This window comes from Lepidochelys olivacea (assembly GCF_965140295.1).
Source record: "Lepidochelys olivacea isolate rLepOli2 genome assembly, chromosome: 3".
NCBI classification, from domain to species: Eukaryota; Metazoa; Chordata; order Testudines; family Cheloniidae; genus Lepidochelys; species Lepidochelys olivacea.
Genome location: NC_140413.1, coordinates 174,077,687 through 174,099,736, shown reverse-complemented (window position 1 = coordinate 174,099,736; position 22,050 = coordinate 174,077,687). Strand labels below are relative to the sequence as shown.

The following is a 22,050-nucleotide window of genomic DNA, read 5'->3' as shown; positions in this document are numbered from 1 at the left end:
GAAGAGGGAGGGTTCCTGGCATAACCAGTCTGGACAAGCTGCACACTAGTCTTGCTCTCCTCAAAACCTTATCCCTTATGTCCCCTGGCAATTAATCAGTTCCCTAATATCAAGCTGAGAGTTAATCAACTGTGCCACTTGGTCCCAGTATGGCTCTAAGTAATGGCTTCAAAATATTTTTGGTGTCCAGATATTTTAGTATGTTTTTAAAATAATATTTGGAAACAAAATATACTTCTAGCCATATTCTTAGAGTAATCTCACTGAATTATACTAAGGCTTGTGATAAGAGACTTTTTTTTAAAAAGCTGAACAGTACCACTTAAAGAAATAATTGTTGAAGCAGTGACAAGGACAGTTAGTTGAGCACATCTGAAAGCTTTCTGTGCCCTGGAGGTTCCCATAGCTCTTGAACACTGGCAGTTCAATCCACAGTAGTGAAGGTAGTTCATGCTGAGGCATACTGCCATCATTTATTACCTGCATCCATATATTTTAGTCCTTTTTTGTAAAAGGGGTCTCTAGCATCTGACTGCACACAGCCTTCCTCACCTCACAGGTGTCTTTGCCAAGGGGCGCTACTCTCCTCATGAGAGATGGAGCTTCTTGGGGGGAAAAGAGAATGGAGGTTCTGAACACGAATACTGTTTTCAGTGTAAGAGTGTTTTAAAGTTCGTTATATTAGAAGATATTCAGCTTTTGAGAAGGCATTCAAACATAACCTATTAGAGTTAAAGTGATACGGTTTTTGCCCTTACCTTGATTTTGGGCCACTGTTTAACCCTCCTGTATAACATGAATCCCACCTTCACCACCAAACAGATGTTCATATTGTACAGCAAATACTGCACTTAGCTGTTTGATTGTAAGTGGCAAGCAACTGGTTCTAAAATTTCATTTTAGTTTTCCATAATCAATTATCAGAGACTATCAATGATAGGAGACTTTGGGAGACTCAGAGGACACCTCTGCAATGTTCCAGGTGTTCCAGAGTCCAAAGCTTGTCTCTTGTGATAGCACATTGCTATTCACTGCGTCTTTTTCATGATTAGGAAATGTCATGTTTAGGTCAGGCTTAGCCAGCGTGTTAGGTAAACCTGACTTCTTCTCTACCTTTTTTCCTGGTAGAGGTACAGGGTAACATCTCCAGCTTGATCTTTATTACATTTAATTTTGTTTATTATGATAGTGCCTAAAGCCCAACCAAGAATGGGATCCCATTGTACTATGTATTGTACAAAAACGAAGTAGTAGATGGTCTCTGCAGTGAGGAGCTTACAGTCTAAAAAGATAAGACAGAGTGGGGGAAAGGATAGAACACACAAGCACAGTGAACGATGTGATAGCAACAAACGTCATGTTCCACTTTTTAGGAATGTGGTGGTGGTGAGAGGGCTTGGTTAGGAGGGGATAAGCTAATTGGAAGCAAAGGGAAAGGGAACCAGTGGATGGAGCAGGGGAAAAGAGGGGAAGATATGTAGTAAAATTGAGGTGAAGAGACTTAAGGAGAGGGTGGGAGCAAGTCAGCACACGGCAAAGAAAGTCACGTGAAAACTGAAGAAAGTTCCAGATATCAGCTGGTAATACAGGCTACAACTCAACCAGCCAAATTGAGCTACAAGGTGTTACTCTCTGCCTCCACCAGGAAAAAGTAGAATTTATTTTGGGCTTAACTAGCACATGTTAGGTGGGGGTTGTCTAAGCTGTATCACTCTTCCTAGTCAAGACAAAACTTTAAGCCATCAGGCTAGCATTAGTTTCTTACAAAATTATTTATTTTTCTTTGTTAGAATTGCATATGCTCCCAAATGGTGAATTAATTAAAAGCTCTAGATAAAATAATGGTATATTGCTGTTCCTTCTAAGTCTGCCACAATATCATCCAATTTAGATCTACTAGTTGATTGATTAACTTCTACTTTTAAAGCCACGTACTTGCTATCTGCAAGTATTGATACACAATCAAATCCAACCAGGCCCCAGAGTGGGAATGAAAATAGTGGTGGAACTTTCTACCCATGTGGAATGCCAATATGAAACTGCTCACAGTAGACTGCAAATGTTCAAAATACCATCAAATGTGTTCTGCTGGGCTCCTCAGTCTCCACCTCAGTGGGGCTTGGGATAATCATGAGTGGGGCTGGGTTAAGGCAGACGCACAATAAGTACGTGCTCTGGACCTCTGCTCCCAAAGTAATGTGAAGATATTGGAATTTCAGTTTTACATAAAAAAAAAAAAAAGTTGGGTAGAAAAGCTTGAAAACATGAAGTGAGTCACTTCTGTAGTGGTGTCTGCAGACAGTCCTCAGCAGAGGGAGAAGTAGCAGCCATTAAAGCCTGGAAGGAAACTATACAGGAGCAGACTGCCCTCCCCTGCCTGTTCTGAGAGAGCATTGGCTGATTGGGTAAGAGAGTGGAGCACTGTATGATTTATTCCCCATAGAGGAGTTCTTCAGATGCCCCTTCTGTTCTTCCCTTCTGGGCTTTTGGGTCCAAGGGTCAGACTGGCTGTTGGGGATGGTATCTTCTAGGCACCATCCACTCTTAGCACCAAAATGAGCCATAAGCAGATTGTTCAGATCTTCATAATAATTCTGTCAGCCATTAAATAGTTATCGGTGTTGACATTTAAACTATCTTTGGACAACTCAGTTCACTACCCATTGAGATGTATGGGGCAGTTCACAATGGAGCGTATTGTTTCGTGGTCTCTCTAAATTGGGACAGACATTGCTATCCCGTTTACACTCAATTCATGTATTCAAGGTTTTGTTTGCAACTGTCATGGCTAGAATTTTTTTATGAAAGTTGAGAATGTAGCAAACTCTGATGAAAAAATTCCAGATCAGCAACGTGGCATCATTGTGTCCATTTCCAGCCCTGCACCCCACGAAAGACTTTGGAACTAAATGTCCAATTTGAATCTTTACGTAAGTAGATTTTAGGGCTAGAATCTTCATACAGCTCTAACCCCTCACCCTCCTCCCCCGATACCTAAGAGATTTTATGTAAAAGAACCACCAAATATTGGCCTGGACATTATTTTGGATTTCTGCACCTTTTTGTTTTGTTTTTTCAGAGTTAAGTGATCTGAGAATATCAGTTGGTTGACATCACTATGAAGAGACATGGTAGATCAGTTATTATTCTGAAAAGTTCACTAAAGCTCAGAGACAGCATTTTGTTTTCTCTATAAACTTGTGTTTGACTCATTTTTAATTTAACCTTTTTGTGCCACTGTCAGTCTAAGTGAAATACAAGTTGAATGTGCTTAAAAAAACAAACAAACCACCATGAATTTTTCTGAATGCTTTATAATAGTTTCCATGTTCCTGTTTAGGCTGAGAGCTTGATATCTTTGTATGGGGGGTAAAAGAGCATAAAATACAAGTTACACCTTTGCTCTTTGGGCTTATCAGAATTACTGCTATTGTGATGTCTGATCGTTCGGATGCAGTGTTGGTGGTGTGTGTTTTGAGCTCTACTTTCTGTGTAGTGTTTTTATGTTGTATAAAACATAGGAACTTAGGGTTTGCTATACCAGTTTGATTAACTGATTTGCAGTCTGGCATCTTGCTCCCATTTTTGGCCTGTGACCAATACCTGATGCTGCAAAGGAAAAAATGAAAACCCCCAATAATGCAATTACACCATCCTATTTGTAGGAAGGGAGTGAACTCTTTTTCGCAACCTTTGTATAATCAGATTTACGTCAAGAGCATGAGATTTGATTACTTCATTTTTGCATGTATAATTACAAATGTTTGAAAAAATTATTCATCCCTTTTTAAAATGTAGTTTTAATATTGGACTCTCTGGACTTTGCAGTAGTAAATTACACATGTTAACTGCATGAAATGTGACCTCCTATTCTGTATTTGCCTGAAATTGATGTGAAAGAAATACTGAATAGATTGAAGTACAAAATATCAGTACAGTTATCACCTGACAGAATAATAAATTTGTAAATCTCACTCTAGTCTTAATGGTAGCTGTATGTATAGTGACTCAGTTTTAAACAACATGGCAAACAAATGAATATGCATGTCAGAAACAGAAATGTTTATGTGAAATGTATATCTGTTATGTGGAAAGAGAATGTCTTATGTAAATTTAAAAAAAAAAGTCTGATAAATAATCCAGTGTAAGATGAATATTTACTGTGTACAGATGCTGGGTGCTTGTTAATGGTAATACTCTTTGCTTTTTAAAAAAAAAATAAACACAAAGATTATTTTACTGCTGTTAATTTTTTATCCTCTGCTGCCCTCTTCAGGTCCAATGATGTAGATCTTTGGAGCAAGGTAAGTGAAGATGGTAACGCTGACATTTATAAATAGAACTATTTGGAATGCATTCAGAAACAAAATCTCTAACCACTACATGTTTAAAATGCACTACTGTGAATTTGAGTTCAGTTGATGGTAACAGGCAGCCCTGACCGTAACTTCTGATCATGACATTTGTCATTAAGAAATGACTTAATCTGGTCATGCCTAGTAGTAGTATTGGGTTTGTATGGCAGGCATATTAAAGAAAAAACTGATGTGTTAGTGCCACTTTATTTAGTTTTTTACATGATACTTCTATGAATTCTCAGTATAACAAGTATAACAACTTTTTTTATTGCTTATGCAGTCGCTAAACCCAATATACGATTTTATGTAGATTCAGGGGCCAATTCCTATGACTCCTTTCCCTTCAGATGTTTGCTAGGACTTAAAAACAAAGCTTAAGGTGAAAAAAATTGCACTGTGTTACTACTATGTTGTAGTAATATGAAGGATCTGATGTAAATGAACAAAAGCAAGGAGATTCCAGATGAAGGCAGTCACCCAGCTCAAGTCACAAATGGAAATTACTGTGATCATCTTGTCCTCCCAGTTGTGGTCCACGTTACATACCACCCCACAATGTAACACATTTGGTAATATCTGCAGAGTACTGGATAGTGAAGTCGCTGGTAGATCAGGACTGAGATGCATTAATAGAGCTGTGAGTGGGAAGCTTTCACTATGTTGAGTTCAGCACCTTGCTTTCAGGAGTTTACTTAGTTTTATTTTTAAAGCTGCTATCCTGTACTTGTTTCACTGTGCCACTCTGAAGTATTGCATGGATCATAGCATGTTTTCATGATGATCTTGTATGCTTCAATCTGCCTGTGAGGAAAACTGAGGACAAAGTAAAAATTGTAACTTAGAATGTAATATATTTGGGGTTAAGTCAGCTAACATGAACGATAACTGTGACGCAAAAGTAGATTGTTCTTGTGCTTCATTGCCTTTTTCTAATGTGGAAGGAAAGTCTTAAACTTTTTTCAAAAGGAAGTTTTTGGAGTGTTTTGGGTTTTTTTGTTTTGCTTGCTTTTTTACATTTGAACTATCAAGAATGTCACACGGGAAATTCCCTCCCATTGCTGGAGGAGCCTGGCAAGATCTTTGGCGATATCAAATAGTGATGCCACAAGCATGAGGCTGTAATCTGAACTGCTGCTGCTGCTCTTTCCCACAACTGAGAAAGAGAGGATGCAGTTTCTCTTGTGACAGTAGTTGAGCTGAAGTTGTTTGCTAAATTTACAAGTAGATACATTTTTTTTTCTTAAGGCATCCAATTTTAGAAAAAAGCTGTCTTGCAATTCAGAAGTCAAGTATTGAAATTGAAAAATATCCTTATAATGAACAAAGATTGCGCTTCCAAGGAGTCTCAATTTACAAGACTTCTTACAATGTTCAATTTTTAAAACAAGTAACAGTCACTCTTTTTGGTTATTTCCTCTCATCCATTCCTCTCATGTCATTCTGGGGTTTGATTTCTGGAGCAGTGGGCTGTATGTTCTTGTGACTTTTCTGATATATTTCCAAGTACGAGTAAGAAGGGGGTGGGGGCAAAAGCTGTAGTTTAACTGTCCACATCTTGTTTTCTTCATGTAACTGAATGTGATGTAGGCATCCCAGAGCACGACAGGTGTCTGGCTTTGTTTGTTTCTTTCTATTAGCAAGTGAAGATGCGTGGCTTTCCTCCCCCTTTTCCATTACGTAAAATAGAGCTTTGTTCCCTCAGTATTTAGGTAATAGTGTGTATACCTTTCTCACCCATTTGGTTTAGCTTTGGTACTAACATCATAGTAGAAAAAGACCAAATATAGAACACTGACATCCTTGAGAGAGAATGAAATTAGAACTTTATTTAATGGCTGTATCTTCCCGTACTAAGAAAAAACAAAGATGTTTTAAAGTTTTTTTGTATTTAGGGTAAGCATTTATCATATCTGTTTGGGGAGAGAAGGAATATAGGGAGAATACCTTTTCTAAAATAAAATATTAGCTACTCCTTCAGTTTTATAAGACCGATTGGACCAATGTCAAATTGGTTAGTCTTTATACACTTCTATTTAAGACTCAAGAACTAAATGTTTTTGTTTGGTGCTTTCTATGTATGTACAAGGTGTCATTAAAAGTGAATTTACTTGTTTTCAACCAAGGTTGCAACTGATGTGGAATATCTAAATTATAGAAATTTTCAAATTAACGTTGTAGGATATATCACTTTTTCTGCACAGCTTCACTTGTTTCAAACTGTAAAAAAATAAAAGCTCTATGGTCCAGTTTCAGGCTTTTCAGCAAATTGGAACATAATTTTAACAACTCCAGAAGTGACATTGGTTAATGATTGCTGTAAGCAGTGTCTGTCTTATGATCACTTACTTTGTAGGATGATACATAAACAGAATAGAATAGAGTCTAATTGCCATACCTCAGAAAACGTTTCAGCTGCAATATATATATATATATATATATATATATATATTATAATTTTTTTTTTGAGGAAAACCTATTATTTACAAAAAAACTTCCTTGTATTTTATTTTTTCCTAGTGAATTACTATGATGTGGTATAGAATAATACCTTAGTGGAGAGGTACTTTATTATTTGGAGAATTCAATTTCAGATACTATTTGTCCTTTCTTGCTTCTGTTGACTGCAATGTACGATTATTCTGTCTTACCAGATAACTGAACTGTTGTACAAGGATGGACGTTATTGCCAGACGCCTCCAGGACCAACTGGTAGAGTTTCAATTTCTATGATTGTAACTTATCCACAAATCCGTTCTTCTGTGTAATGATGGGCTTGAGGGATTACAACAGTAAACACTGATTGCTTCTTTTTGAAAGTGAAATTTGAAAACATGTTGGGTAAAATCTTTATCCTGATAACCACAGCATATTTTATCAGATCCAATGTGATCTTTCATTACTCTTTTTAATTAAAAATATATTTCATATTTAGAAAAATGAGCAGTTTTTAAAGCAAAATAGATATTTAGAATAAATCCGTCTGTGTCAATATTATTCATGTAGTGAAAACGTTTAAGTAGAATCTTTTCCAACTAATGGTCATTTTGATAACCTTTTCTAATTTTATTAAACAAAATGGTACCTATCAATCCAAATACATTATTTTGAAACAAATTGACTCTGTTTTCATTTAATCTAGAGAAATACATTTTCTATTTTTTGTTTTAATTCCTATTTTTCTGAGTGTAAGTTTCGTAGAGGAAACCAAACCTTTTGGAAAGTCCTTAGCTATTTCTTGAGGCTTGAATACAAGGCTATATAAATTTTTATGCTTGAATGCACAAGAAAATTAGTGCTGTTAGCTAAGCCATCTTTGTTAATCTTGATTTTCATTGGCTAATAGGCAGCTCTTCACAGGATTATTGGATCTACTTGTTAAAATTATTTAATATTCTTTACTCTGTATTTATGTTCCACTAGCTGGCTATAAAAAGCATTTTAATACAAAAATGTGTAAAAGATGCAGAATAAAATATGCAAACCTTTAGGAAGCTATTTTTTCTTTTGAGCAATGACAAAATATTTGTGGCAACTATTTGGGGTAGTGGGTAGGAAAGGGGGGGAAGGCCTTGGGCAGTACCACTTCTGTCACACAGTGGTGGAAAAAATAGATTGAAGTAAGATTCTGTACTGAAAAGCTGTCACTGGTTCTGAAAATAATTAATATTCCTTTCACTCACCAGTTAGATATGTGCTCCCAAACCACATAATCTCTATGCCTCAGTGATCATTGTTGCCATTTCAGAGCCTCTCATCAGGGTGACATCTCACACCAAAATGATTTCTTATAAATTAATCTTGATAACATGACAGTCTCAGTAATTTTAGTGGAATGCTTTCTCTTGTTTTTTTCCACAGAAGCTGTTGGCTATTTTCTTTATAACTTGATTGACAGCATGAGTGACTCAGAGGTACAGGCCAAGGAGGAGCATTTGAGACAATACTTCCATCAGCTGAAGAAGATGGTACCATTTCATTTTTTGCTACATAATGCCTGTCCTGCCTGACATGTATCTATTAGATTTGAAATTGCTGCTTTTAAGTACAACAGACCACTTCTCAATGACATGGAAGAGCTGGAGACTTAAATTATGTCTGAGATAATTTCTGTTAGACAAATTTCAGTTTGGTTGTGTTTCAAAACTCATATAATTTTCCCCCCACCTCTTGATACAGAATGTAGTAATCCCTACAAATATCTACAGAGGCCTTCGCAACCTGCTGGACGCCTATCATGTTCCTGAGTTAATTAAGGTCTGTGGTTATATAGTAACTATTTTGTTTCTTCAAAATATAAAATATATATGTTGTGTGTTCCAGGAATATAGTCTTGCCAAAATAGATTTATTTGATTAACTGTGTAAAACCTTCATCCTTTCCCTAAATCTTCTTTGCTCTCAAAACCCAATTTAATTTAGGATATTTGTGAAGAGCTGCATTTGATGAAAGTATTTTAAAGAATCAGTCTTTTCCTTTTAGTAAACCTAATAACACTAGAAAAAAGCTATTGTACTTAGAATTAACTTGCCACAACATTTTAAGCATCATTTTATTCATATAACTTTTTGTTTTTATTTACTGATATTTTGAATGTCTTATTAAATTCTAGGATATAATTTTATTGGCTGATAGAGAAAAGTTGTCAGTAGCAGACATTCCAAAAGTAAGTAAATTCACTAATAGCTGGATTTCTTCGTGGCATGGTAATCAATTTTTTTTCAGATAATGCATGAAAGTATTAACTAGTTCTCAGTGATATACTTGTATAGTCTACAACTAAAAGTATTCCCATTTTGGGAGGAGTTTGGGGGCCATGTGGAAGGAAGCACAGTCTAGTGACTAATATACAAGATTGGGAGTCAGAATATGTAGGTTCTTCCTCAGATTTGCTGATTGAGCTTGGCGATTCACTTAGGTTCTGTGCCTCAGTTTCCCCATTTGTAAAATTCAGCTCATAGTGGTGGTGTGAGGCTTAATCAGGTTATGCACTCTGAACTCCTTGAATGACAGGAGTATAAATCCAGTATGGTGGTGGTTGTATGACATCAAGTCTTTTTTTAATCTTCAGTGTGCCTAGATCTGAGAGGTAAAGAAACAGACCTCTTTTCTCTACTTCTACCATTAAAGAAATGAGCCTGAGAGAAGCTGATGTTTCCACACTGTAAAAAGCTCCCATGGCTTCATTATGCTGTTGTCTCAAGTTCTTAACTAGCATCAGCTCCTTAATTAGCTGCAGCATTCTTAATTGTTACAAATTTTTCTTTTGACTTATGAATGAACAGGTTTCATCTTCCTTTGGCAAAGTGACCTATTAATTTTCTTTTTTTTTAACTTTTGTTTTCTTTTTATCACCTGTTTTTAGAATACTGAACTTGGAGTGTCTGCTTTGGAGGAGGAACTGGAAAAACTAAAAGCTGAAAAGCAACCTGTTGGAAATGTCCTAAAACAGCTTATAGTTGCTCTCTGTGCAGAAGAGGTAACTTGAGCAATGCAGAGATCATTGCAAATGCTGAGCTATATTTAAAACGAATGTAGATGACTGTATTATGGATAGATGTATTTAAGCAGGACAAGCGCAGTGCTTGAGGTTTCAAGGTTTGATGCTTATAAATCAGACATAAGGGCAAAAAAACAATTAAATAAAAAGGTTAACTAATTTCAGCTACACCTTGAATGACATGTTTTGGGGTTGCTGAAGTTTGTTTACAATAATCTGCAAAGTGAATGATAGTAACAGCTGTGATAGGTTTATCATACATGCCAAATGTCCTTTCAAGCCATGGCTCCGGTCTCTTATATCTCTAGATTGTCAAGCAACTGATACATGCAGTAGTCATTTGCAAGTCAAATATTACTAGGTTGTTAATGCAGGGATTGAAATTCCATTTTCCTGCTGGAGGAAAGCTCTTTCTGAGATAAAGAGACTCTTGCCTTCATTCGGCGAGCGTCCAGCTGTAGCTCATATTCATTTTAGTGTGTCTGCAATTCGTGGGATATCATCAGACTTTTGTCCAATTTCTTGTTCAGTATGATTTTGTCATATACCCATGGTTTTACAAAGAGCCATAACTGTGTTTAAGATTATAGCATAGTATTCAGTATTGCTGTAAATCCAGCCTTTGGAGAGATTCTGTTTCTCAAATGACTGTCTATTATAATGTTGTACCTGAGACTATAAGAATAGTCTGATAAGTCATAAGCTTTAATATGGCACCCATTAAATTGCATAAACAGCAATGCAAAATACATATTTTAAAAGATTATGGCAAATGCTGAAGCAGCCTGTTTAATTCGATTATGAATTGGTTTCTTGTCTTATAAAGTTTTTTTTCAATTTTATGTTTAGGATATTGGTGCCTGATAAAATTAAAGCATGGCATTGTACATAAAAATTAGTCCATATTCCATAATCAATCATGTTTGTAGTTCTATGTGTGACAACAAAAATCTGTCCGTAATAAAGCATTGTAAACACTTCAGTTAAAACAGGTAGACTAACACCTAAAATACACCTTTCAATTAAGTTGAACTGAAACAGTTTGGGAACAGGTGAATTTATTTTTAAAAATAACTTTTATTATTAAAATCAGTTAAAGCAATACCAGCTTTGTTTCACAAACATTTTTTTTTTGGTATTAAAACACTAAAGGTATTCATATAGCTACACACTGAACCTAGCATTCATAATGTCGTATTGACTTTTTCTGTGGTTCACATCTTTGCTCTGTTCCTCTTTTTTTAGAATATGCAAAAAGCCCTTGAAGTGAAAGCCAAATACGAATCGGACATGGTTGTTGGTGGCTATGCAGCCTTGATAAATTTGTGCTGTCGACATGATAATGTAGAAGATGCAATGAACCTGAAAGAAGAAGTGTAAGTACACCGGCACTGAAACATGTCACAGAGATTTATGCTGATACACAGACCTTGTTGAATTAAGTAGGTTGAATATTAACCCCTTCATACATTTTTAATTAGTTTTTCCCCTGTGTATAATTCTTAAGAAAGATCAGGAATTGTTGGCAGTTTATTAGCACACTTTGAAAGTGTGTGTGTGATGTATTATCTTGACAAAAACATCATAATTTGCTTATTTAACAGCCTTTAGCGTTTAAATTCAGGTTTGTTTTTGAAAAATGGTAATATAACTGCATTTATATTGCATCAGAATAGCAATGCTTGTAAGTGACATTATATTTTAAGACCTGTCAGCAAACATTTCCTTTTTAAACCTCCATTTTCAGAGATTATATCTTGGTTGTGAACATTAGCTCCCAGCTAAAATGTGTTATGCATGATTTGTCTGGGAGCAAATTGTTTTACAGAGCATCCTCCTTTCTTGTACCTTTCCCTCCTCACCCCCCAAAAAAAATTAAAATTCAATTTTAATGTTACAGTGAATCATAATAGTTATGTATTACTTTTGCATACTTTTGATTCTCCCCCTTCCCTTGCTAAAATTTACTTGGCTTTTACAGTGGAATTCAAGTCAGGTGTCCATAATGTGGAGGGAGCTCTGTCAGTGTTGAGAAAGAGACAAAATGGCTCACTCGTTAGCACTGGGAAACTTGCTATTGTATGTATGTAGTAACTTTTTCCATGCTGGTTTTTTTATTTAAATGTCTCATCGTGAGATTTTACCAAGTAATGATTTTGAGTTTTATAGTAGTGCTTCAAAGGTAGGTCAAGACTCAGTGATCTGCTGTGAGCTTATTATGGGAGCTGCTAACAAGTGCCTTAAAAAGCACCTTCCTGCCTTCCTTCCTTCAATATTCTTGGGAAAATGACTAAATTAAAGAAACAGTACTATGAACAGTAGAAATTGAAGGCTACAAAAGGTGGATGACTTTGTTCAGTACTATTTGTACTGTAATACTCAAAGACGGGGTGCTTGCAGGAAGAAGTTTCTGTCCTAAATATGGGAGAAGTGTGCCTTGTTCTTCCCTACTGTCAAATTGATAAAGACATACCTTTCATAAACTCTCTGAAAAGTTTCTTTGCTGCCTAATATCCTTTTTTCAAAGAGAAAAAATGTACTTTCAATAGCAAACTTTGACTGTCAGATTCTCTCTCAAATATTTTAATCTAACTTCTGTGTAACTAATTCCATACCTTTGTTGCTTTGTCTGTAAGAATAAACCTTCATTCTATATACATTAAAAAACTGAACTTCTATTAATGCAGTTTTTAATATGTTCTAATTTTTAGCTTCCGTAAAGATTCATCTGTTGCTCTTGACACAAATAAGTACTTAGCCTTGGTGAAAGTCTTAGGAAAGCATGGCAGACTAGAAGGTAAGCCATTTGCTTTCAGTATAAGTTTCTGCTATATAATAAAGGTATCTTGCCACTGGACTAAAATGTGAGTTGATATTAATGGTATATCATGTCCTGCAAAGTGCTTGAACATTTTGCATACAAATTTGCATGTGAATTCAACCAGAGATGCTTGGACAGTACAGGCCATTAGTTTTAATGGATTGGCAAGCTTGTCATTTACATTTGCACAGCTCAGTGCTTTTTGCATTTCTGCAGCTAGTTTTTATTAGCATTGCTGTTTGGATTGAGTTTGAAGATCATGACTTATGGCACAAATTGCGTATGTGCCTAGACTAATGGCTTTGTTTTTCTTTAAGAAGGTCTGAAGGCTGAACATAGAACCTATAAACATAACCTTCTTGTAAGGGTCCAAACACTGCAGTAAAAATCCAGTAACTTGTTTTATGAAGTATTTTAATATTTTTTAATGTTGGCATTTGTTTATATTTTATTCACATTGCAGTTTAAAGTCTGTGTGATAGATTGATTTGTAATTTTGGCATTAATGAGTATATTGCATTTGATACCCAAAGTGGATTCCTAAATCTTTGCTGTAAATGATATGGACTTCATGCCTAATAATGTAGGAAGTTATTAGGCTGATTATTATAACCTACGGGATATTGCCATTTGTTTTAAAGCAGAGCTACAAAATCTAGCCAACATAACTCAATCTTTCAGTTTTTTAATCTTACATTATGGCTATTTTCTTTGTTAATGTAAAATTATACCTTTTTTTCTTCATCAGATGATTTCATTGAAATTTCACTTGATCACTTATTAGAATTATATTCAAAACCCTGCCCCCTTCCAGGTGACATTAAATTAGATCCTCGTCACCTCTACAGTGAAGAAGTATGGCTACATTTTCTGAGTAGCATTATTTTCTGTGGTACATTTGTGATCTGCAAAGCTCTTTTAAAAGATTAGGCAGCTTTATTGCTTTTATGTAAAGTGGTCAAAACATTTTGCCTGTGCAATAATTACGAACATTATAAAAATGCACTTATTCCATATACCAAAATGTTTGTTTCTGCCTTCCTAATGAAGCTTAATGAACCTAATGTTTTAACATGCAGTCTGTTAGAAAGCTTTCATTGGCTCTCCTTGGCTAATTAGTATCGACACAGCAAACAGGCCCTATCGGTATCAGACCATTAGTCTGGCTGTATATTCAGTGTAAACACATCTTTATTATCTGGCCTCGTGACAAGCCATCTGCTAAAGAAACAATGGTGTGATTTAGCAGATGTTAGCACTGAACGATAAAAGCATCCATTTGGTGGGATCTTGCAGCTATAGGGCAGACTGTACAGGGTTATGTGGTGCAAAGTGGGCACACAGTTCCTATCTATAATTTGTAGTCAAAGTTGCCGTGAATGATAAAGCCATGCTATTGTGGATTTATAATTGTAGTCTCGTTTAGAAATGCAAGTAGTAATTAACTTGAAATCGGCATTATACACCAGAATTTACATTCCTGCTGGGTTTGAAATGCTGTTTTAATAGCAGTTTGTTTTCCCTACATGAAATTACCTAAGGGTCTTTTGTGTTGTTTCATTGTAGATGCTATTAACATTCTAAAGGAGATGAAAGAGAGAGATATTCCTATCAAAGATACAACAGTCACATCCTTTTTCCACATCCTTAATGCTGCAGCCATGCGAGGTGAAGCTGAAATGGTGAATCGATTACATGAGTCCATTCTGATGCTGGGCTTAGCAAAGCCTTCTGCTAACCTCTGTTCCCCTCTGATTACTGTTCACCTTGAAAAGTAAGTTTTCTGAGGCTTGGGATTAAAGGTAGAGTATGATCTAATATTTGTTCATATTACATGATTTATTTATTACACACACACACACAGATGTAGTGTATTAAAGTAAAACTTTTTGTGAGACTGTTTTAGATGGAACACTGAAAAACAGACCAATAGGTTATTTTTTGTTAATTATATTTTATTTCATGGTGCCTACATGAGAGCTATGATTATGTCACATGGACAAATTTAACACAATCAAAATTTGCTCACAAATTGGTTGTTTCAGATTTTAAGCCTTGCAATTGTGTTTGAATAAGGGATATAGGGTCATCGTATGCTACATACATTCCTAAGTTATTGAGATAAGAAGTATGTGTTCCCCACCCAAAAGATGTATATATTTCATTGTAACTGTGCATCTCAATAACACTTATGTAGGAAGTTAGGTTTCCTTGTGCACTAAGTAATTAAGTGAAAAGATAAGAAATCTGATACTACTCCCAAAGTATCACCGTATAGTCTGGGTACTCCAGTCCAAATATTTCCCATTACTTTTCCGTTTGTACCTGTAGTATAATTCAACAAGAGAATGAACTCCATGCATTTGTTCTGGCAGGAAATAATTTTCATATACTATGTGGCATATTTCCTTGCATGGTCCTCTTAATATGAGACACAATTACTTGAGGAAAATTCCACATTTGAACTGTATATAATTGGTCTTTGTCACAGGAGTGTCAAGAATTAGGTCCCCACACCCCTCCAACACACAGTCTTCAGTGTTCAATCTATTTCAAGTTTTCAGTGCTTCTCTTCTATCCATTGGTGCTGGGGGTGCAGCAGCACTCCCTGGCTTGAAGTAGTTCCATCAAATACAGGGTTTATGGTTTGGTTCAGTGGTTCTCAGCACTCCCCCTATACAAATTATTCCAGGACCCCTGCTTCTATCCATTTTGGACTCTGTCTCAATTCTTCAACAGTCTCTTCCAATTTGGTCACTTATTTATATTAAATATGTTCTTTTGTTTCTTTTTAAATAAACCCTATATAAAATATTACTGATGTTTTCATAGTGCCATCTATTGAACAGTCAGTCAGCTTTCAGGAATATATGCTTGCTAACACTGGAACATCCAATTGTTGTTATATTAACTACCATTAAAAAACTCAGTGTTTGCTCTCATATGGGAAAAAATCTGTCTCTATAACCTCGTACATACGTGTATGGTTTTGTAATATTTAATTTTATTATTTTGTATATTTTAAAAATTGTCATCATTAGCTTATTTTTAAAGAGAGAGAAAGTGAGACTTTCCATAATGTGGAAATATTTGGCTAGAAAGCATTGGAACACACTATCCCAAATAACTTAAAATGTCTGCAAGAGTTAGCTCCTTCCCTGCTCCTCTGAGGAAGGTTACAAGACAGAGTTTCTTCCCTTATTACGATAGGAAAAGCCTTGTTACCCCATCCTGACGTTTCTTCTTAAAAAGGAAGGAACAGTTTCTGCTCAGACTTTGAAAAAAGTTCACCTTCAGGATGTGATCAAGCCTGAGAAATTTCTTCCTGGAAGGTTATAAAAATTTTGGAAAGTTATGATTGAACTGAACATAGTGTTACAATGGGTATGATTATACATGTCCGCTATAACATTTGCTCATCACTGTGGTTCCGCCCCCAAGTGATTTGCTACTTGTCATGCTACATAGCTCCGTGGTAGCACACATGCAGGTGCTGAACTGCTGAAGTTAAGTGTCTGGTACAGTTTTGTCACTTCAGAAGTTCGGCAAGCCAGTCAGATGAGCTGCAGGATTTTCTAATGTTCCATGGAACTGGCTCTGCTGGTGCCATTTAAAAAAAAAAATTATTATTCCTGACATTGGTAGGAGGGAAAGGAAACCCCTGTGATTGTTATGGAAGACTTCAACAATCATAGTTTTAAAATGCTTACTCTTGACCTTACCAGTCTTTTTGGACTGACAACTAAACTTTTACATTTTCCAAATCATTTTCAGAGACTTGTTTCTCCTACAGAGAGCATGCAAGATAGGAAAGATCTTCAGAGTTTTCACATTCTTAACACTTTTTAAGGTGACAGTTCCCAATAAAATATTTTCTTAACAAAATCTGGTGAAGTAAAAGAGAGGCATTCATTAAATGGACGAATGTGGGGTGGTTGGGGACTCCTATATGATTGGAACGGCAGGGAGCCCCACCCCCCATTCTTACAGCCCACCTTAACCCTCCTACCGGGGGTGTGTGTGTGGGGGGGGTGGACGGTAAGTTCCCAGCAGTGGATTTGTTGGAGGGAAAAAGAGAGGGAGCTGGTAGAAGCCCCGCAGGTAATTACAGAATAAATATAGGATTACCTGCACTGTACATTGTTGTCTGCTGGGTAGTCCCAGATATCTAATAATAAAGTTGCGGCCTGATTAAACCCATGTCAAATGTCTCCTGTCCTTCTTTTGGCATAGCCAGAAAACCCATTTTTAATACCACCCCACCCGAGCCCTTTTATGAGTAGACAGGGAGGAAATTTTACTAACTAGTTCAGAAATAGATTATCATAGAAATAAATTTAACTTAAATAATAAAGATGGTTTTGTTTTCCCCAAGATAAAGCAATTATCTCAATTAAAGTAAAAATCCTTTTAAGTGATCTTAAAAGGTATTAGCTTTATTCTTGGTGTGAGCATTGTATTAACTTAAGAAATGTAAATTCGCCAGGAAAAATTGCAAAAAAGCCTACATATCTGATCTTCAATCCCTCATTCAAGATCATTCTTCTTTTAATGGTATGGCAAAATATCCTAATCAGGATATTGACTTTGGATGTTTTTAATATTGAGCAATCTGTCAAAATCTTCCATAGGAATATAATAAGCTTGAAGATTGGGCTCAAAACTTGTCTTACTTTTGAACTGATTCTTCCAATTGCTGATAATGGGGAGAGGTTAATGTTGTGACAGTGTGTGTGTTACCTGTATAATATGAAAATCCTTGAGGATTTAGAGGGTAATTTTTTGGGGTTATTCTTTGCTCTCCTCTATCAACTGTCAAGGGAAACCTATTCAAACACGAACAGATTTACAAAACTATATAGAGGTTTGTGAAGCTAATCTGCATCTGTGCTATACAGTGCTTTGATAATCTCTATTTACAGGAGGGGAAATAAACCTCTACCACAGCTGCTGATTTTACTCTTACTAGATAGTTGCACAAGCAAATCTTTAAAATATAAATGTGAATGTTGTGTAAGGTAGAAACTTAGTTTCATTTGATTTATAAAGTTTCTGTAAAAATGGAATTATTTCAGATCTCAATTTATATTTTATCTTCCCAGATTTAAAGAAAAATATACTGCTAGTTAATTTATACATCATGGACAAATACATACTTAAAACCCTTATCACATTTGCTAAGAAAATTTCCAGGTAGCTAAATATAAAATGTGCATTAAATCTAAACTATGTAGGCAAAATATGTAACTGTTTTGTCAGCAGAGATCAGTGAACACAACCTGTTTAATTGGTAGAGTCATTTGAAAATATCCAGAAGGTATAACTGGATTGTATTTGTTTAAAAATGATCAAAATAGCAGTTTTAATTCATGCTGTCCATTAAAGGGCCCTGTGGGTTAATTTGTTCTGCAGTCTGTGTGAACACACATGCATTTCATTGGTGTCTCATATAGCAGGTGTGTTGATGCAATCTGAATCCTCTGTTTGTCCATAGTTCTTGTCTAGGTTTCATAGACTTAAGTACATGTGCGGTTTTGTGTGCTAGGGATGATTCCTTTGTAAATGCGATACGTTTAATGACCTTTTAACTCATTATTTTTAAAAATAAGTAATATTTTTAAATATTGCTTATCTTTAATTGATGACAGTTTTTTCTAATTTTCAACATCTTTATTCCAAGTATTTATATTAGTTCTGTATTATTCCTCCCAGTTTAAAACTCTTAAGTGCTGCAAGGAAATTAAGGAGGTTTGGCTCTTTTACTCCATTATTGCAATTAGGAATTTAGCATCATCAGTGCCAGAGGACAAAAGTGGTTCATTTGCCCTAGGGGGACAGGACAGTGATAAGATGATTTTTCGTCAAGGATCATTGGGTCGTAATTAAGTTACATTCATGGCTATTGCTTTTTGAAGGATGATTGGTAAATGACAGGCTTCATGTGCTTAATACGGACAGTGTTCACTAGGGTTTTTTCTCCCTCTGTCAGAAAATCCTGTTGAGCCTGATAATGTAAATGTGGCATTTTATTCTGAACAAAAGAGCAGGGAAATGAGCTATCTTGTCTAATCATTCAGTTGTTTAACACCGACTTCCAGTTTAGACTCAATTGGCTGGAAAGCACTTGACATGTGAAGTTAGTGCTGTTCGGAACGCATGTTTGAGTAAATTTTAAAGTAAGTGACAGCTAAATTGTACCTAGGGAAATTACAAAGCCTTCAACACAGTTAATTTTTTGGGGAGGATTAGTTGTAATTGCAACACCAGTCTCCTTGAAGATTCCTCGCTGTAGCTGATGAACAGAAAAAAACATTAAGTTCTTTCAAGAGCCCGTTTTCTTAACAGAATAATTTTTGTAAAGCTGATTGTACCTTACTGAATTGATTTGCCTCCATGCTAACATCTGCTTCAGATTTGCAGAGAGGGATTTGTTTTAAGAGTTTTCTTTTTTTTCTTTTTTCTTTTTTTTCTTCCAGAGTCCCTTTTTTCTTTCTCCTTCTCTGGTGATTTCAGGTTTGAGAGCTTTTCAATCAGTAAACCCCTTAGGTAAATTGCCACTTCACTAAAGCTTTATGCATAACGTTGTAGCACTTCATTCCAATTAAAATCAATATTTGGAGTCTTTTTATCAAGCAAGCTCTCTGGTTTGGAAAGTTGTTTATTACAAGTAAAAGGGTTAGGTTTAGAGCTTCATCTTGAAGCAAGAGGGGAATGGTTTATATAATTTGAAATAGGTATGAGAGAAGAATTAGATAGTGTCTTGTTACAGAGCCTGATCCTGCAAACACTTGTTCTTGTCAGTAACTTTATTTATGGAAGTAGTCTTTCTTAGTTGAGTGGAATTACATGTATAAGTGAAATTACCCACATGGGTGTTTTTGCAGGATTGGGGCCACAGTATATAAGAATTCACAAGGGCCCCAAGCAAAAATAACTTGCCTCAGATTCTTACAAATAGAACTGTCTAAATTGCAGTGCAGTGCTGAGTTAGAGCTGTCTTGTATTTATGAGGAGGTCAAACATAATACGCTTATGCCTTAGGCTGCTTCTGTCATTTAGGTTATGATAGCATACCTCCTTTTTTTAAATGAAGAGATTGCAGTGAGAAGTAATATCGAAACTGCTTATGTGAAGTGTTTCTTAAAAGAGAAATAGGAGTTTGCCCTTTAAAAAGAAGCATAAATGGCATTTGTCAATACCAATAAAAAGAAGTAAAATTTTAATAGTAGTTCTCCCATAAAAATAAAACTCTCGTTCTTTTCCATGATCCATAGATCATGTGAATTTATATTTAAAAACTTGGACCCCTACCTTGCATTGATGACCCCATGGACACACAAGTTTGCTAGCCAGGTTGTGAATGCTGCATCACTGGACACACTAACTAAAACGTGTTTGGGATCAGGCACTTTATCCATTATATGAACCTTTGAGATGTAAATATGGATATTGATGAATATATAAATTGTATAAGAAGATTGTGTCCAATAAGATTTTCAGACATTAACTTGGACCTGTCTGGTTATTTGCACACACATTTTGTTCTAAATGTAACTGATAAAAAATAATATTCATACAGTTCAATTAAAGTGCAAAACTGTTGTAAGATGTAGCAAAATGTGCATTCAAAACATTAACATAAACTTAAAAATAAATTAAATATTAAGGCTGTGTTGTGAGTTCTTGTTTTGTCAGTGGGGTTTTTTTCTACTGAATTATTAACAACTCTCTTCTCACAAAAATACTTGCCAGTACCCACCAAAAAAAAAAAATCATCTTTAAACAACTGCATTTTATATAACAATTAAAAGGTGCTATGATTTATTCTGCAAATTGTAGTAACCCAAGCACAAAGTCATTTAAGCCTCCCAGGTTTAGTTTTTGCAATTCCAATAGTGTTAAGTTCTGTTTGTATTATAAACGTGTATTCTGGAGCTGTTTTGTTTTCCTTTATTTTGCATTTTATAATCATTTGGCAACCAGCCCTATGCATTCACCTTATAAATGTTGTCGTACAGTAAGTTGTGGTTGGGCAGCCTTATAAAACAAAAACTCCCCACCAATGTGGCTCTGAGGAAATTTGAGACAAATGTAGAGGATTTTTATCACTTTAAGGTGATGGTCTGTTAAGCCAGGTTATAATGTACCAGTCTCATTATTGAGATTAAATTTATTTTGGGGGCCTGATTATGGAAACATTTTGTATGTTGTACGAGCAGCAAACACCATAACACGTATGTTATTTCCATTATCTTTTTATTGGATTTTTTTATTCTGCACACACAGTGTAAATATCTTCAGAATCATACATTTAGAGACCAAAAACTATTAATGTGTCTGTTTGATTGACATTCTAGTTCATTCATTTATTTATTGATAGCTTTGACCTAAAGCAGTCACTTCAACGCTGTGGGTATACAGCTGAGACAATACTATGGCAGTTTAAGAATCAGTCTGAGCTGAATTTACAACTGAAAACTTTAATTTGTTTGTGTAAATGCTGTTGTGCCTCACAAGAATTTGAGAGCAGTTTTCAATAAAAACTGATTTTAAAGGTGTTAAACTGAACTTGCATCTAAAGCAGAAGAATTATGTGATTATATGAAGCTTTATATCCATCTATATTTCATCCATAGTATTTCTCTTGTATGACAGTAATCTAGTCTGCAACATCTACTTACAGTTTTGAAATTAACCTGTAATTTAGTCTTCACCCCAAATGACAAAAATTCAAATGACTCTGTGGGGTGCCAGAAGATGCACTGTAAACAGGGCTTAGTAAGGGGATAAGGTAGAGATCTGTCAAGTTAGGCTCATTTTCACAGTGTCAGTAATATTATAACATTAACATTTCTTCTGCTTTTATATTTTACATTTTAAAATCTTAATATATATGAAATAGTAATAAAATCAAGGGCAATGTAAAATCTTGATTAAGAAACTAGAATGATACAAAACTAACATGGCACATGTTAAATGGATTAAAAACTGGCTAACTGATAGGTCTCAACATGTAATTTTACACAGGGAATAATTACTGAGCAGATATGTTTCTAATGCGATTCCACAGAAGTTGGATTTTGGCCCTATGTGATTTAACATTTATCATTGACCTGGAGGACAACATAAAATTATCACTGATAAAGTCTGCAGACTTTACAAATATTGAGAGGGGGTAAATAATGAAGAGGACAAGTCACTGATGCAGAGCAATCTGGATCAATTAGTAAGATGGACAGAATAAAACTATACATTTTAATACAGCCAAATGTGAAGTTATACATCTAGAAACAAAGAATACAGGTTGTATTTACAGGATGGGGGACTCTATCCTGGGGAGCAGTAACTCAGAAAAAAGTTTGGGGTTGCATGGA

The 22,050-nt window shown here is 35.4% G+C and overlaps 1 protein-coding gene across 1 annotated transcript in view; it reads left to right on the top strand.

The window, feature by feature from the left end:
- Positions 1-22,050, top strand: part of LRPPRC (leucine rich pentatricopeptide repeat containing) — a 168,059-nt gene that overhangs the window by 49,507 nt on the left and 96,502 nt on the right. The window contains exons 15-23 of the mRNA XM_084625253.1: positions 4,277-4,304; positions 7,010-7,067; positions 8,217-8,323; positions 8,535-8,612; positions 8,968-9,021; positions 9,721-9,834; positions 11,101-11,231; positions 12,567-12,652; positions 14,243-14,450. Coding sequence (XP_084481379.1) covers positions 4,277-4,304; positions 7,010-7,067; positions 8,217-8,323; positions 8,535-8,612; positions 8,968-9,021; positions 9,721-9,834; positions 11,101-11,231; positions 12,567-12,652; positions 14,243-14,450 — 864 coding nt within the window. The remainder of the gene's footprint in view (positions 1-4,276; positions 4,305-7,009; positions 7,068-8,216; positions 8,324-8,534; positions 8,613-8,967; positions 9,022-9,720; positions 9,835-11,100; positions 11,232-12,566; positions 12,653-14,242; positions 14,451-22,050) is intronic.